This window comes from Crotalus tigris, unplaced genomic scaffold (genome assembly GCF_016545835.1).
Source record: "Crotalus tigris isolate CLP2741 ecotype Arizona unplaced genomic scaffold, ASM1654583v1 scf7180000024291.2576520, whole genome shotgun sequence".
NCBI classification, from domain to species: Eukaryota; Metazoa; Chordata; class Lepidosauria; order Squamata; family Viperidae; genus Crotalus; species Crotalus tigris.
In genome coordinates, this window is record NW_024100464.1 from 1,131,046 (window position 1) to 1,145,485 (window position 14,440).

At 33.3% G+C, this 14,440-nt stretch overlaps 1 protein-coding gene and 1 long non-coding RNA gene across 3 annotated transcripts in view; one reads left to right on the forward strand and one right to left on the reverse strand.

The window, feature by feature from the left end:
- The window catches only part of KIFAP3 (kinesin associated protein 3), a 123,979-nt gene that overhangs the window by 37,886 nt on the left and 71,653 nt on the right, over positions 1-14,440 (forward strand). For both annotated transcript variants that reach the window (XM_039323998.1, XM_039323999.1), the window contains exons 9-11: positions 1,143-1,321; positions 2,263-2,425; positions 10,334-10,434. In XM_039323998.1, coding sequence (XP_039179932.1) covers positions 1,143-1,321; positions 2,263-2,425; positions 10,334-10,434 — 443 coding nt within the window. The remainder of the gene's footprint in view (positions 1-1,142; positions 1,322-2,262; positions 2,426-10,333; positions 10,435-14,440) is intronic.
- LOC120299311 lies at positions 1,160-14,423 on the reverse strand. Its single transcript, XR_005554383.1, has 3 exons — positions 13,692-14,423; positions 8,615-8,687; positions 1,160-1,296 (listed from the first exon to the last, which is right to left on the reverse strand). It is a non-coding gene; the product is annotated as an uncharacterized LOC120299311 (long non-coding RNA).

A 14,440-nucleotide genomic window follows, 5' to 3' on the forward strand; every position in this document is an offset into this window, starting at 1 on the left:
AGAAAAGGAGACAGGCAGAGATCACCTCAGACACTATCATTTCCTTTCCTCTGTAGATACTCATCCCCTATATGTATCTTAATGTTTCTTTTTATATGCCTTACAAAGTTTTGTATCTCGAAAGTCAGGAAGTATTGCAATAGCTGTGGAACAGGAAGAATATGATCCCCAGTATTTATTAATTAAAGTAGAATTTATAAGTATGTAATCTGATTACCTTGAAAATGCAGCTAATTAATTTGACTTATTTCTGCTCAAAATATGAATGAAAAAATGTTCAGAAACATATTAATATGCATTAATTTGTATTATTTTTGTGAAGATAATATATTTAACAGAAGTCACTTAATCGTTTATTGGTTTAATTGCTAACAATTACAATTAAGTTCAGTACAACCAAAAGGTGTTACATTGTGGTGGATAAAGAGGGTGGCCTTGGTCAGAAGGAAGGTCTGCTACCAAGGGAACAATCAGACAAAGGAAACATAACCGCAGGCCGAGAAACATTTGTGAAAATGTCTCATGGAGCCCACTGTCCCCTCCCCTCCCCAATTTCAGTGAAGATAAAAGAGGGGGAAATGTAGCACATTCAGACTTTCAACATTTTATTATAATTGTTCTAATTAAAAATAGTCTAGATCTTCACTGGATCTGTTTCTAGTTTGGTTTGTTAATAGGGCTGACATGTATAAAAATTGATTTTTGAAAAGCTTCAGAGAAATAAAAAACACACATTTGGGAAATGGACAATGCAGATATGTTGATTTATCTTTTAAGTTTAAGTTCAGTATATTGTTGTACACAGTATATAGTACATATACAAAAGAGTTGATATTGATGAATATAATAAGAACTCACATTAAAATAATTTGGACTAATCCATATTAATTATGTTATGTTATGATAATTAGAGTTTAGTATAGGAAGAGTACACATTTTCTCTAAGAAACTTACATTTTGCTGAAACAGGCTAGTTAATAAAACCAGCATATTCTTTTTTGGCAATTATTCTCTGCTGAACTTTGTACAGGAGATATTTGTAATGTCCCAGATGCTTGAAAGAATTCATGACTTAAAAAGTGAACAGAGAATACTCATAATCTCTCAATTGTGTGTTTTATTTTTGCCTGCTGATGAATCAGTTGCTCTTTATTTGCTGCTAAATCTTGCTGAGGACACACGAACTGAATTGAAGATGAGGAACAAGAATATTGTCCATATGTTGGTGAAAGCGCTCGACCGAGATAACTTTGAACTGTTAATATTGGTTGTGTCATTTCTGAAGAAACTCAGCATCTTTATGGAAAACAAAAATGATATGGTATAATTTTATAGTTTTCTATTGAAATATTGTTACCATAAGCTGAAAGCTAGTCAACAAAGCACAATAAAATTTCTTCTAGTTTTCATTTTGTTTTTATCTGCTGAGTGGCCCATACTATGCATCAGACACTTTATTGCTTTATTTGTTTCCATGGGGAAAGGTCACATAGTTGTTTAAGAGATAGAACATGCTTACTATGCAGAAAAATCTCAGGTTCATTAAGTGGAGAAAATGAAATTTCAGGTGTCTTTCTTAAAAAGACACTGTGACTTGTAATAAATTATACCATAATGTATTGGAATAGATGATTCAACTGATATAAGTTGGTCTCAGGTATTCAGAGGACAAAATCCTATATATATTAGATTATTGTGGTTTAGTCATTGTAGTGAGCCTATTGAATTATGTCTTAACAAGTTTTATTAAGTAAATTTGTATTCAACTAAATGAAAAGATGAGATATTTAATTTACCTTTAATCATGACCAAATGTCTCTTCTGAATTAATAGTGATTATAGATATTTGGAAATACCACTTTTAAAACAAAATGCAAATATTAAAAGTAATTTAAAATAATACATTTTTGAACATGATATACTTTATTTGAAGCAGTGTAATACCTTGTTCCCTAAAGCAGTAGACAGTATCTCAGAATGGAAGTTGAATGAAAAATTGAATAAATTGAAAAACATTGAAAATGGAAAAAAAATTAAAATGTAACTATTTCAACGTAATACACTAAAATGTATTGAGGATAGTTAAATTATTTGTACTGAAGAAAATCCATAAACAATTCATGAGATATTCCAACAAGCCAAATTTTAATGTAATTATTGGTACATAATGGAGAGATATTTGTCTATTACATTTATTCTTCAGTTTGTGTTAAATGTTAGCAATATTTCAAAAATTTGTGTTTTTCCATGGTTCTTCCATAGGTTGAAATGGATATAATTGACAAACTAGTGAAAATGATACCATGTGAACATGAAGATCTTCTGAATATTACTCTTAGACTTTTACTGAACCTTTCCTTTGATACAGGCTTGAGAAATAAGATGGTGCAAGTTGGACTTCTTCCAAAACTCACTGCATTGTTGGGTAGATTTAATTCTTTTCTCACTATGAAACTTAACATTGGTCTTAATAATCATGCTCCATTGTTTATTGTAATTTTATGAATTATATTTTTCTATTGATTAGCATGATCAGTTATTCAATATTTTATCTGCAAAATCTGTTGATTTTTATTACTTTATTATTATTTATGATTTATTTTAGAGCCAGTTTGGTGTAGTGGTTAAGGTGCTAGCCTGGAAACCAGAAGACTGTTCTAGTCTCATTTTAGGCATGAAAGCTCTCTAAATGACTTTGGATCAATCATTCTCTCCTAGGCCACCCCATCTCATAGGGTTGTTGTGGAGAAAAAGAGGGAGAGGAAGGAATGTTAGATATAAAGCATCCATGCCTGCTTAGGGAATGGAAAGGAAAGATGTTAGGGTGGTAGAGCATCCTGAGAGCTAGAAGGGCTGCTGGAATTTGCTTTCTCTTCCTGAATAATTATTGTATAATTTTATACATAAATCAAAGTTATGAGTGATTTTTCACCAATGAAGCCAGCAGGTTTTTGAATAAGCAATGTTTTCCATGGCAGTCATTCTGTGAGAGCACTTACAGCCTATTCTCAAAATTATAAATGTATCAGCTAAAACATTTCTTCTCTCTGAATTTAAGTAATATTAAGTATTTCTGAATGACAATGACATTGTATTTGTGTCTCATTTAATGAGGCTAAAGGAAATATATACCTTACCTAGAAGTTGCTGGACCTCAGTATGGTTGACTTAACAATAGATTCCATCAATCAATCTATCTAGCAATAAGTTCTGTTTTCAATTTCCCAGACCTAAATTGTAACTGAACTAATAAGATGATGCCTTTAGCTCATCAAGCAGGTTTATAATACATTCAGATTGGATTCTCCAAACTGGACTAATTTGACATTCATAACTTCAGAAAGATATTCTAAGAAGAATTAAAAAGGGAACAGAAAAAAACATGAAATGGTTATTTATTTATTATTTATTAAGCAAATTTATATAGCCACGCAACTCACACATAAGTGACTCCAATATACAGTATACTTTATATTGGGATATACTATATATTGGGACTATACTATATAGTCTTTAATAAATTATGTGATTTAGATCAGTGCTAAATGGCATAGCAAAGGTATGTCCCATAATAACACAAACGCTACAAAGAATCTTGGCACCCAATTTCTAATATCAAAATATTACAAATTCACAAAATAATCAGATGAAAATATTCAGATTATTACTATAAAATCTGATCTCGCCCACCACCCTGCAGAACCAAGCAAAATAAACAGAATAAAAAAATAAGTGAAATGGATTAACAACTAGAAAGACCCCTTCTATATAGCAGGAATAATTTAATGCAAAATAAACAGAATAAAAAAATAAGTGAAATGGATTAACAACTAGAAAGACCCCTTCTATATAGCAGGAATAATTTAATGCTTCAGTAGGGTATTCTGGTATTGCAGAGCAACCTATTGGAAATAATTGGTATATACTTCCCAGTGGTGCTTGACTCACTCCTTTTATATTTTTATAGTGATGTTTCAGATTTCAAAACAGTGACCATTCTTTTTGTGTTAGACATACAATGAACATTAAGAAATGCATTTTATTTTGTTTCAAAATAAGAAAATTCATGTTACATAGCATTCATCGGAACATCACAATCTCCACAAGTTCTTAAAGGTGCTATTTAAAAATGTGAATTTTTACTGGAGAGTTAATAATTTTTTGAAATCAGGGCTCTAAAGAATTGTTTCTGATAATCAGCTCAAAATTTCACATTTTTTGTCATTGACATTTTAAAATTGAAATTCTGTGTAAATGATTTTTATCTTTTTCCCATGTTATCATTTTTTCATTCTCCTGCTATGTTAATCTATTTTATGTTTTGCTTTGCATTGTTCTTCCTCTGTCTTAGCTATGGCACCTTATTAACATTGTTGTTTTTATGAATGGTCCTTTCAAAAGCTATTTTTAAAAAACTATCCTTTTCATATTGAATTTAAAACCATATATTAAGCCAGACATGGCAAACACAAGGCCCATGGGCCAGATCCAGTCCACCATGTGGTTCCCTCTGGCCCAGGGACCTGCTCTGGAAACAGTGAAGGATCGGCCCACGGCACCTCAGCCCGGCTCAGGCTGACTGGGCACTGATCTACAAACTGATGCCAGCCATCAACGCCACAACGTGCTCAGCCTTAGATCCACAGAGCAGCCCTGAAACTAGTGACGGGCGACTGCGCCCTGCCCCCTAGGCGTGCATGCAAGTAGAATCTGGCATCCCTGCTGGCTGTCTTGCCCCACAGGCTGACTTCATTCAAGATACTGTCGTTGGCTGTCTCTTGTGCACAGGGGCTGGGCAGAGGTAGCAGGGCGGCTCCTCACTGGTTCCAGGGCTGCCCCGTGAATCTAAGGCTGAGCTCATTCTGGCTTTGATGGACACAATCAGGTTGTAGATCAGTGCAACCCCCTCTCCCACCAACACCTTACAAAGCAAGGTCTCCTTGCAGGGAGAGGGAGTGGGCCTCCCTCTGACCCACACATTTTGTCCTCCCACACACACCATGAGCAATTTGGCTAAGGAGAGCAAGCCAATCAGCAGCAGCTTTGAGGAGGAGATAAGCAGAGCCTCGGGAAAGGCTGGATTGGGCGCTTGCCCTCCACTGCCCAGGGGTCTGGGCAGCCTGCATCACTGGGGGTTCTCTGCATGGCCTGAGAGGGACAGCAAGGCTCTTCTGGTGGACAAGGGTATAGTCCTCGTCCTGGTCTCACCTTCCTAGGCTGGAAGCAATGGATTCCCCCAGCCCTGCCCAGGTCACCATAGGCGTCCCCTGACACGAGCAATGTTGAGGTGGCCACATCCCCCTGGCCATGCCCACTCCCACTATGCCCACCCTGGCCACGCCCACCCCAGCCCCCCAAGGTCAACCAGAACCCTGATGCGGCCCTCAGTGAAATCGAATTTGACACCCCTGTACTAAGCAAACAGTTTATACATACACATGAGAAAGGAGTTACTTATTAAAAGCAGCAGTGTTTTTCTAATTAAGTCTAATTTATCCTATAAAGAAACATGCATTGCCCATCCCGATTAAGTGAGGAAACAGTAAAATAGATGCAGCAGAACATAACAGAAAGCATATGTCCTGCCTTAAGAGTTCAGAAATATCTTATCATGATTGCTTAAAGTTACTCATAACAGTAAAATGTTATGTTTCCTCCTGTTTTTCCAATTAAATGGAAAAACCTTCATTCTTACAGCAGTTCTGCTACAGCTGGTTTCAATATTTTATGTGTGAATGTTGTGTGAGGTGTCCATTTCTTCCTAGCAGTAATTGGTTATAACATATGAAGAATAAAAAAATATGGTCTGCAGACTATGGTAACTACTCAGATTTATTTTGAAGATGGATTTATTTTGTGCTACTATGTACAATATCTATGTCAACCCCCCCATGTTTTCTTTCTTTCTTTCTTTCTTTTTTATTTATTAGACTGTTATCCCACGTTTATTACTTCACGTAAGACAGTGAACATAAATAATACTTCCTCCTATTTTCTCCACAACAAATAAGAGTTGGATTGGGCTGAGAGATAGTGACTGGCCCAAGGTCATCCTGCTTACTTTCTTGCTTAAGGAAGGACTAGGTCTCACAGTTTCCTGATTTCCAGACCAGCTTCATAACCACTACATCAAACTGATTCTCCTCTTGGATATTTATATCTAGATATCTAATGACATTGCTTTCAATGTCTAAATTGTTTTTCAAAGTATTAAATATCTTCTTCCAAGACAACTACAGCAAAGTCTTTTATCTCCCAAAAAGGAGTAGTAAATGATAACAACAATTATTACTTTTTTCAATTGTGCACATTTAAAGAAATCTAACTAGTGAGGTACCTTCCACCAAAATTAATGTATATTTCTAAGGAAGTTATATTTCTGAATTCAATATTTTAATGAATGACAGTGGTATGATTTTTTTCCTTTAAGCAATCAAAGTGATGCTGAATTGTAGATGCATTAAATGTTTGGTAGAATCCGTAAATTTTATTTATTTCAAAGAACTCTACTGACTTTCATAAATCAGTTCAAAAATTCTAATCCTAATCTCTAGTGGCACTGTTGTGTCACATTTGTAACTCCTGTAGTCATCAGAAATCAAAAAATGGTTTAACAACAACAATATACAGACCATGATCACAAAAGGCTGTCTATTCTTGATGTGCTAAAATAACTTAATTCAAAAGCATAATGTTACTCCAATACATATCTAGCATGTAGAAAAAGAATGGCTAACATTACATTGTTGAGTAGTTTTTAATACCCAACTTTGGGTTTTTAATACCAACTTTGGGTGAAAGTAAAAAGTAGTTGACAATATTCCATCTTCCAAATAAGTGATTCATCAGGCATTTCACACATAACAGTAATTTGTTCTGTTCATGTAGCCACCCAACTCACATAATGAAATGAAAAATACAAAAGCAATAAAAAATAACTAAAAACATAAGAAATCCACTAAAAACTATTAAAACAATCAACAGAAGACTTAAACCACTTCTCCAACTTAGGTACTTCTGGAAGTAGGGCAACTCCCAGAACTGCTTAACTAGCATCGCTAACCCACCAATTCCCTAAGAGGTAGGGAATTGAACTCTGTATTACTAGAGGACATTGAGTTTGGGGAAGGCTAATTTCAACCATTGTTGCAAATCATACAGTACCTGGAGTCACACATAACACCAAGTGAAAACCAAACAATTATGGCTTAATATGTATGTGCCCATGTGTCAACACAGTTATTGTCTATTTGAAATGATTGAAGTCAGCAAGAGAAGGCATTTCATGTACAAAGAAACAACTCCTAAATATCTCTTTTAACACATTTTGACTCTTCAGAAGCATATATAACACTTCTTGCATATATGTATGAGTTTTCAGTCACTGCAATGCATTCTGTAAGTCAGATGCTTTGATGAATGAGGCTGGTATGTCCCAATTCTAGCCTTAAAATTATAGGAGTGGTGTGCTAAATAGTTCTGCTCCACAACTGCTATTTTGTGGCTTACTATTCAAAAGCTTAGAATAATTTTGAACTTGAGATCCAAGATATATATAGTTGGAACTTTAAATTTGTTGAAAATGTGGTGTGAAAACAGCCCAAGGGACAATATTTTTCCACCACAACTGTTCCAGATGAACCTCAGCTGCAAATTTAAACAGTATTATTTCTACAAATCACTGAATATATTTTTTAATGGCAATATCTCACATAAAATAGTTGTGACTGCTATGACTGATGTTTTGAGAATTAATTTGCCTCATCTGGGAATGAACAAATAATGCAGAATGGTATTATAAATGCAAAGGACAATTGAATGAAATTCATACTAATTAGTTGGTTAACTAATAAATTCCCGAGAAAAGGATTTCTGAAAATTATTTATTTATTTATTTGTTAATGAGCTCATTATTCAGATTTATTGCCATACAGGTAGTCATCAATTTACAACCACAACTGAGCCCAAACTTCTGTTGCTAAGCTGTTAAGTAAGTTTTGCCCCATTTTACGACTTCTTACCACAGTTGTTGAGTGAATCACTGGAGTTGTTAAGTTGGTAGCACAGTTGTTAAGTGAATCTGGCTTCCCCATTGACTTTGCTTTCAGGTCACAAACTTGATCACATGACATCAGGATGGTGCAACCATCATAAATACATGGCAGTTTCCAAGTGTCTGAATTTTAATCATGTGACCAGGGGGATGATGCAACAATTTTAAGTTTTAAAACTGGTCATAAGTCACTTTTTCAGTACCATTGTAACTTTGAATGGTCACTAAATGAATAGTTGTAAGTTGAGGTCTATCTGTAATCCACGGTGTCCAGGATGTTTTTTCTAGGGCTCAGGTTTTAAGTCTAATTTGTAAATTCTGTCTCTATGAGACATTTTAATGGTTTTTTTTTTTCTAATTTTCTCCCTTTATCTTTAAAAAAGATGGGTTTTGTATTTTTTTTTTTAAAAAAAATTCTTGGCCTCTATTTACAGATGATTCTAATTTTCATTTTCAGTCATGCATAAATGGGTTTTTGCTCTTTTTAGTTGTTAACATAAAACAAATAATAGCACTATGTTACTAATACTTATGCAGAATAGTGGACATGTTACTACTCACAACCTGTAAGTTCATTATAAATTATAGGCATAGCTCCAGAAACATTCTCTTGTTCATTTTCTTCAGTGGCTCCCTGAAAAAAATAACATAATTATATAATTATAATTATTATAAATATAATTATTATAAAACTGTAATATAAAATATAATTTCTGTCTGTGGAGGGTGCTGGGGGGGGAGGGATTGTGTTGATTATTTCAGCCTTCACTGGCAAATGATGCAGTTGAGAGAATGACAGACTTGCACCTCCCACTAGACCCTTTCTAATTCCCCTCTCACAATTTATTTCAAGTCTTCCAAGTATGATTTGTTGAAAAATAAATTGAAACTATTTTAAAATAGACCATTGCGCTTAAGGAAAAAAGTAGAGATGATGTCCATAGTTTTTTTTAGATGAAGAACATGGCTGTGGTAATGGTAAATAGGATATGGCAATTTGTTTTCTTTTTAAGGTACATTTTGATATCTAGAAAAGAAATAAAATCCTTTATCATGCATGAGAATCAGACAGTTCAATAAGGCTAAACAACGTAGCTCCAGAAATGTTTTTTTAGAATATTAAGATATCATTAGTTTTTTACTTGCATGATGTGTAAAGTGCGTATTACAGAAACTTTCCATAGTTGATTTTCAACAGTATTTTCATTATGTGAAGTTTGAGGACAAATATTTCTGAATAAGTATATTATAGGATCACATGAAAAATTATTTTCATCCAATATTCCATATTTATTGGAAAGTTAATGTTTATGTTCTATACTATATATTATATGTTATATATAATATTATACTATTATACTATACTATATATTATATCTTAGAAAGATATAATTTTATAGAATTTCTCCATAATGTAAAAAGGTTTAGTAAAATACTTTTCATTCATTCATTCATGTTCCAGTCCAAAACATTTAACTGGATTGTGCCCAAAGTATTTCTACCTGGTCTGCACAAAGAATCTTATTTTTCTACTTCACTCTGTATACAACTCTTTATCAATCCTTTCAAATCTTATTCATAGAACTAATGAACAAGTTACTAAGCTTTTTAAATTGATGGGATGGGGAAGCAGGAGATCCTAATAAAAGGAAAAATAATTGGCAATTTACATCCTTGCAACATTTAGCATATTCTAAAGATAAAATACCTATGAGGAAAGTAAACACAAGTATAGACTTGTGGATAAACTGAGAATTTTAGGCTCCAGAATATACCCCCCAAATTGGGTTTGGCTTATGTACGAGTATGTGCAGTAGTACTTTTTCAAAGTGTCCTGATATACTCATGGCCCATCTGCAGATAAGCTAACGCTTGAATACGGTGAAAATATTATGAAACATGCATCATCTGTGGATAAACCAATTATGAAAATTAAAACTTACAAAAATTTCAAAGGTCAGCTTATATACAGTATGATTGGTAGAGTTGTCATGATATTTTGGTGAAAAATTCTTGTCTTATCTGTGAGTATAAAGGATAATAACTGCACTATATAATAGCAAAATAAAATTCTCTCTAAACTGATTCCCTTGTTTTTTTTCTTCTTAGTATGAGATTTCCTTGAAAATACTTTATTTTAAAAACAATCATAATCATTATAAAAAACTGTTCCTTCTATAAGCTTTGAAAATAGTTTCTAAATGTGGCTAAATATAAATCAGATGTGACTAATTCATATCAGTGCTCATTGTTAAATGTTTTTGTTTCCTCCTCCCCCAGGAAATGAAAATTATAAACAAGTGGCTATGTGTATTCTCTATCATATAAGCATGGATGATCGTTTTAAGTCAATGTTTGCTTATACTGACTGTATACCTCAGGTAGGTATGTTTTTTTTTCCCCTTCATATTAGTTCTATCTTGAAAATTCTTAAATTAAAGCAAGAGTCAACAGCTAGTGGGTCTCCAAGTAAAGCTTAAGGGGTAGAGTAATGTGATATTAATTCTGCTGCTGCTTTTGCCTTTTTAGTTTTGTTGAATATTCTTTAATTCTACATGCAAATGCTGAACTATTTTTTATTATGGTTGCACTATTTAAATTATAATGATAGTATTTAAACACATCTTTTTATAAAAGAATTTTACAAATATCTCAGGGCAACTTTTAGGGATATATTTATCCTACTTTACCATTGAGATTTTTAACTAACACTGAGGTCCTTGTAATTTTATATTTCCATTCATTTTTTCAGTAAAGGCGCTAGATTGTATTGATATGTTCAGTAACTTAATGTTCTTGACCTGGTTTATTCAAAACATTTCTTTTGCTGGTAATTCTGCTTAGTTGATAGTTTTCTGTTCCAGTTATATGTCCATATTTAGTACACATATATACAGCATGAATCTAATTATTGCACAAATTAACCTTAGTTTACTATTTTTGGAGTCCAGTCATTTTTAAAAAATACTTTATTGTAAACAGTACCATTTAGGTTGGATCGCATCCATAGTATTCTGTAATGAAATTTTGACACATAAATATGGAAATCCCCAACATACATATACAATATACATATACAATATACTGTATATATTATAATTTAATCTGTCAAGCGGCCATCCTTACAATTAGTTTTTAAAATTTTTCACAATTGGATAGTTAAAATCTGGTAAAGTATCACAGATCGTTGCTTCAAATGTCAATGATATCTGGTATAATATGACAATAAAGTGTTAAATGGAAGTGATTTTTGAAATCTAAAATACTTGGCAGAAGAGGATTTTCTTTTAGGTATCTGATGGATAACAGGGAGGCTTCTTTAGAAGGTTATTCCTTAAACTCAGGGCTACATTTGAGAATATCCTATCTTACAGTTTTCTGCCTTCACTGAGGGGGTAGGTGGGGAAGGGGAGACTAACAAGCCTTTGAACTGTTCACAATATGAACAGAACTGATTTTTGTTATAGACTTTAGTCTAAAGTAAGAAATATTCAAATTTACTCTTTTTTGTGACAATAGAGTTTAATACCTAACTTTTTAATAAATTGTTATTTAATAAATTGAACTGATTTTTTTAAAGTATCTTATAATTACACTTCTTTCTTATTTACTTTCTGGCAAGTTATCTCTTTAATTTGTTAAGCAAATTGGTCTGAATAGAAATCAGTGTGGCATCTATGCCTTAATAAACTAAGAAATAAAAGCATATGATTTGCAATTAGAATCAGAATCGTCTGTCCAGTGTAGTCTATATTTACACCAGTTGGCATATTTATATCACTGGTCATTTATTTTGTTCCCATGTAATAGAAATACATTTATAGGTAATCCTCATTTAGTGACTTTTTTGTACAGTTGCTGTTCACAATACAATAATAATGAAGAAATATCTTTACAATCATTCCTCACATTTATGACCTTACCAGGTCTGTAAAGGAAAGGAAAGCTGAAGTAAAATCATAAGCCCACTCATGGTTTCACTTAGTGACTGTAACAAATGAGTTGCTGCTCCTAGTTGTAGTTTTTTATACTTGTTTGTATCATTGCTCTGTGGAGGCACTGTTTATTGATAATTCTTATATAGTGTTTAGAAATAGTCCAAAATATATGCTTCCTTTTTCCTTTTTCTTCCGTATCCAACTATCATAAAAAGTGAGATTGAGTCTTTGATTCTTCCTTTTCAGAAATGTAAATTATAAGCTTCCAGTTTATCATAATTTTGCAGACTGTACAGAAGTGTCATAAACTTTGATTGTTTAATTCTGTTTTCAAAGTTCTGTTTGTTTCATGTATGGAACTTGCAGGCTCATAGAATTGTTTGCAGTACTTCAATCTTTGATGAGAATACAATATCACTAGAAAACTTTTTCATTTCCATAGATTAATGGATGAAATTGTAGTTATAATTAAAAGTCCATTCTTGTTTATATCCCACCATCACAAGCGTTATTTAAATAGGTGCAAATATAAACCATATGTTTGTAACAGAGCTTATAGGTAATAGTCTGGCCAATCAAAGAGCATGGTTATGCAATGATGTCATAGTGATATTCAATATTCTTCCACAGAATAGTAGGCAAGCTGCAGCTGACTTATCCACATGTTTTCCACTATGCTTTTTTGGTCCCTCTTTGATCTACTTAATGCTGGTAAACGTCCTCAGTTGACAGCCCCTTTAGCTTTTGTCCTCAATTATCTGCTGAAGAAACCAGAGCTTTACTTCAAACATTAGAGTTAGGGAGTAGCCAGTCAGAGGCATGCATGTCTGGCATAATCATTCAAAGATGTGTGAGCTGGGGATAGAGAGAACTGGACTGAGGTGTATGAAAGGAAAGCAGTTGGGGGTTGGCCTCTGGTCACTGGTAAATAAGTGAAGTCAGGTGCCAGAGAGTCTAGACACAGTGATTCTAGTCCTCCGCTGCAGGCATCTGATACTCAACTTGGGACTTGTCTGATTGCACCCGTTGTAACCCTTTTATTGCTCTCCTTCTAAATGAAGAAAAGATGACAATGGTTGCAGTAAAAGCAGAACAAATTTAATTTTGATATTTCCTATTTGGCAACAATTACACTTTCCTTTGAAGTGGCACGAGTAACAATCAAATTAAATTAAGACATAATGGGAAACATGGAACTCATACTAAAGGATTATTCTAAAAACTTTGAACTACTCTAGATAAAATTACAGGACCCCTCTTCCATTTTTTTGTATAGGAACTCAGTTTAGTAGTGATGGCATATTCTAAGTATTTTTTTAAATAAAAGGATTTGTTTTCAGTTGTAAATATGCAGAAATAGGTTTATGGCACTTTTAAAAAATGTTTTAAGTTTCTGGGTATAGTAGCTTCTTGATAGTGTATTAAATATTCTTTTAATTTCAAGTTTTGTTATTTTGATTATTAGTTACCTACTGTAGCAAGTTTAATTCTACCCTGATTGGTTTTGTAAATTTCCCCCTTTTTATCATGTAATTTTTTAAAAAAAAACACCTTTATATTGTATTACTGCATGCTGGTCTATATTGTAATGAAGTTTCAAGTTTTATTTTTCTTACAGAAGGTTCTAATAAATAATAGTAGCACATATATACAGTATACTGCACATGTACACACACTCTTTAGCCCCAACCTGCACAAACCTGTAGTAATTAGCAGCCTGGAGGATGATTTAGAGCAGAATATGCTTCCTTTTGGAGTTTCACTATAGGAAAAGAAGCAATCAAAGCTGGATGTTTGTTCTGGCACAGATGGGGTAAAACAAACATCTATACTTAACTTTTCCCAGAGGTGTCTCAAATGTCAGCCTTCAACCAGAATATACTTGAACTAAAAGACTCAGAGTCTTGCTGTTCATAAAATTTTTAAGTTTTATTACAGATACTAGAAAAGCTGTTAATTTGAAGAAAGCCAGTTGCAAAATGTATAGTTCAGACTATATATCTGGCAGATCTAGATGTCCAAAGTTAAAAATAAATCTGTAATTATCCCATTTTAGGAAAGTATATAATATTAATGTTGCACTCTTAGGTAGGGATAATAAGATTACTGCATAAGTTCAGTTCATATTGTGTTTCTAAATATATTAATGTTAGTAAGTCCAAGGCCAAGTTGGTTGTCTTCAGGACTAGAAGGACTAAGTGTTACTGGAGCCTGAACATGGTTATAGAGACTAGGTTAAATCCTATGTATACTTAGGAATTGTTGTTATCGAAATGAATGTCTGGTTCCCACATTTCAAGAGGAGTTTTTTAAGGGCTACAGCCATCCAGCTTTGATTGCCTTTTCCCCAATGGTGAAAAAGGAAGCATATTCTGCCTTAAATCAGAATAGAATAGAACAACAGGTTGGAAGGGACCTTGTAGGTCATCTAATCCAATCCCCAACAGGA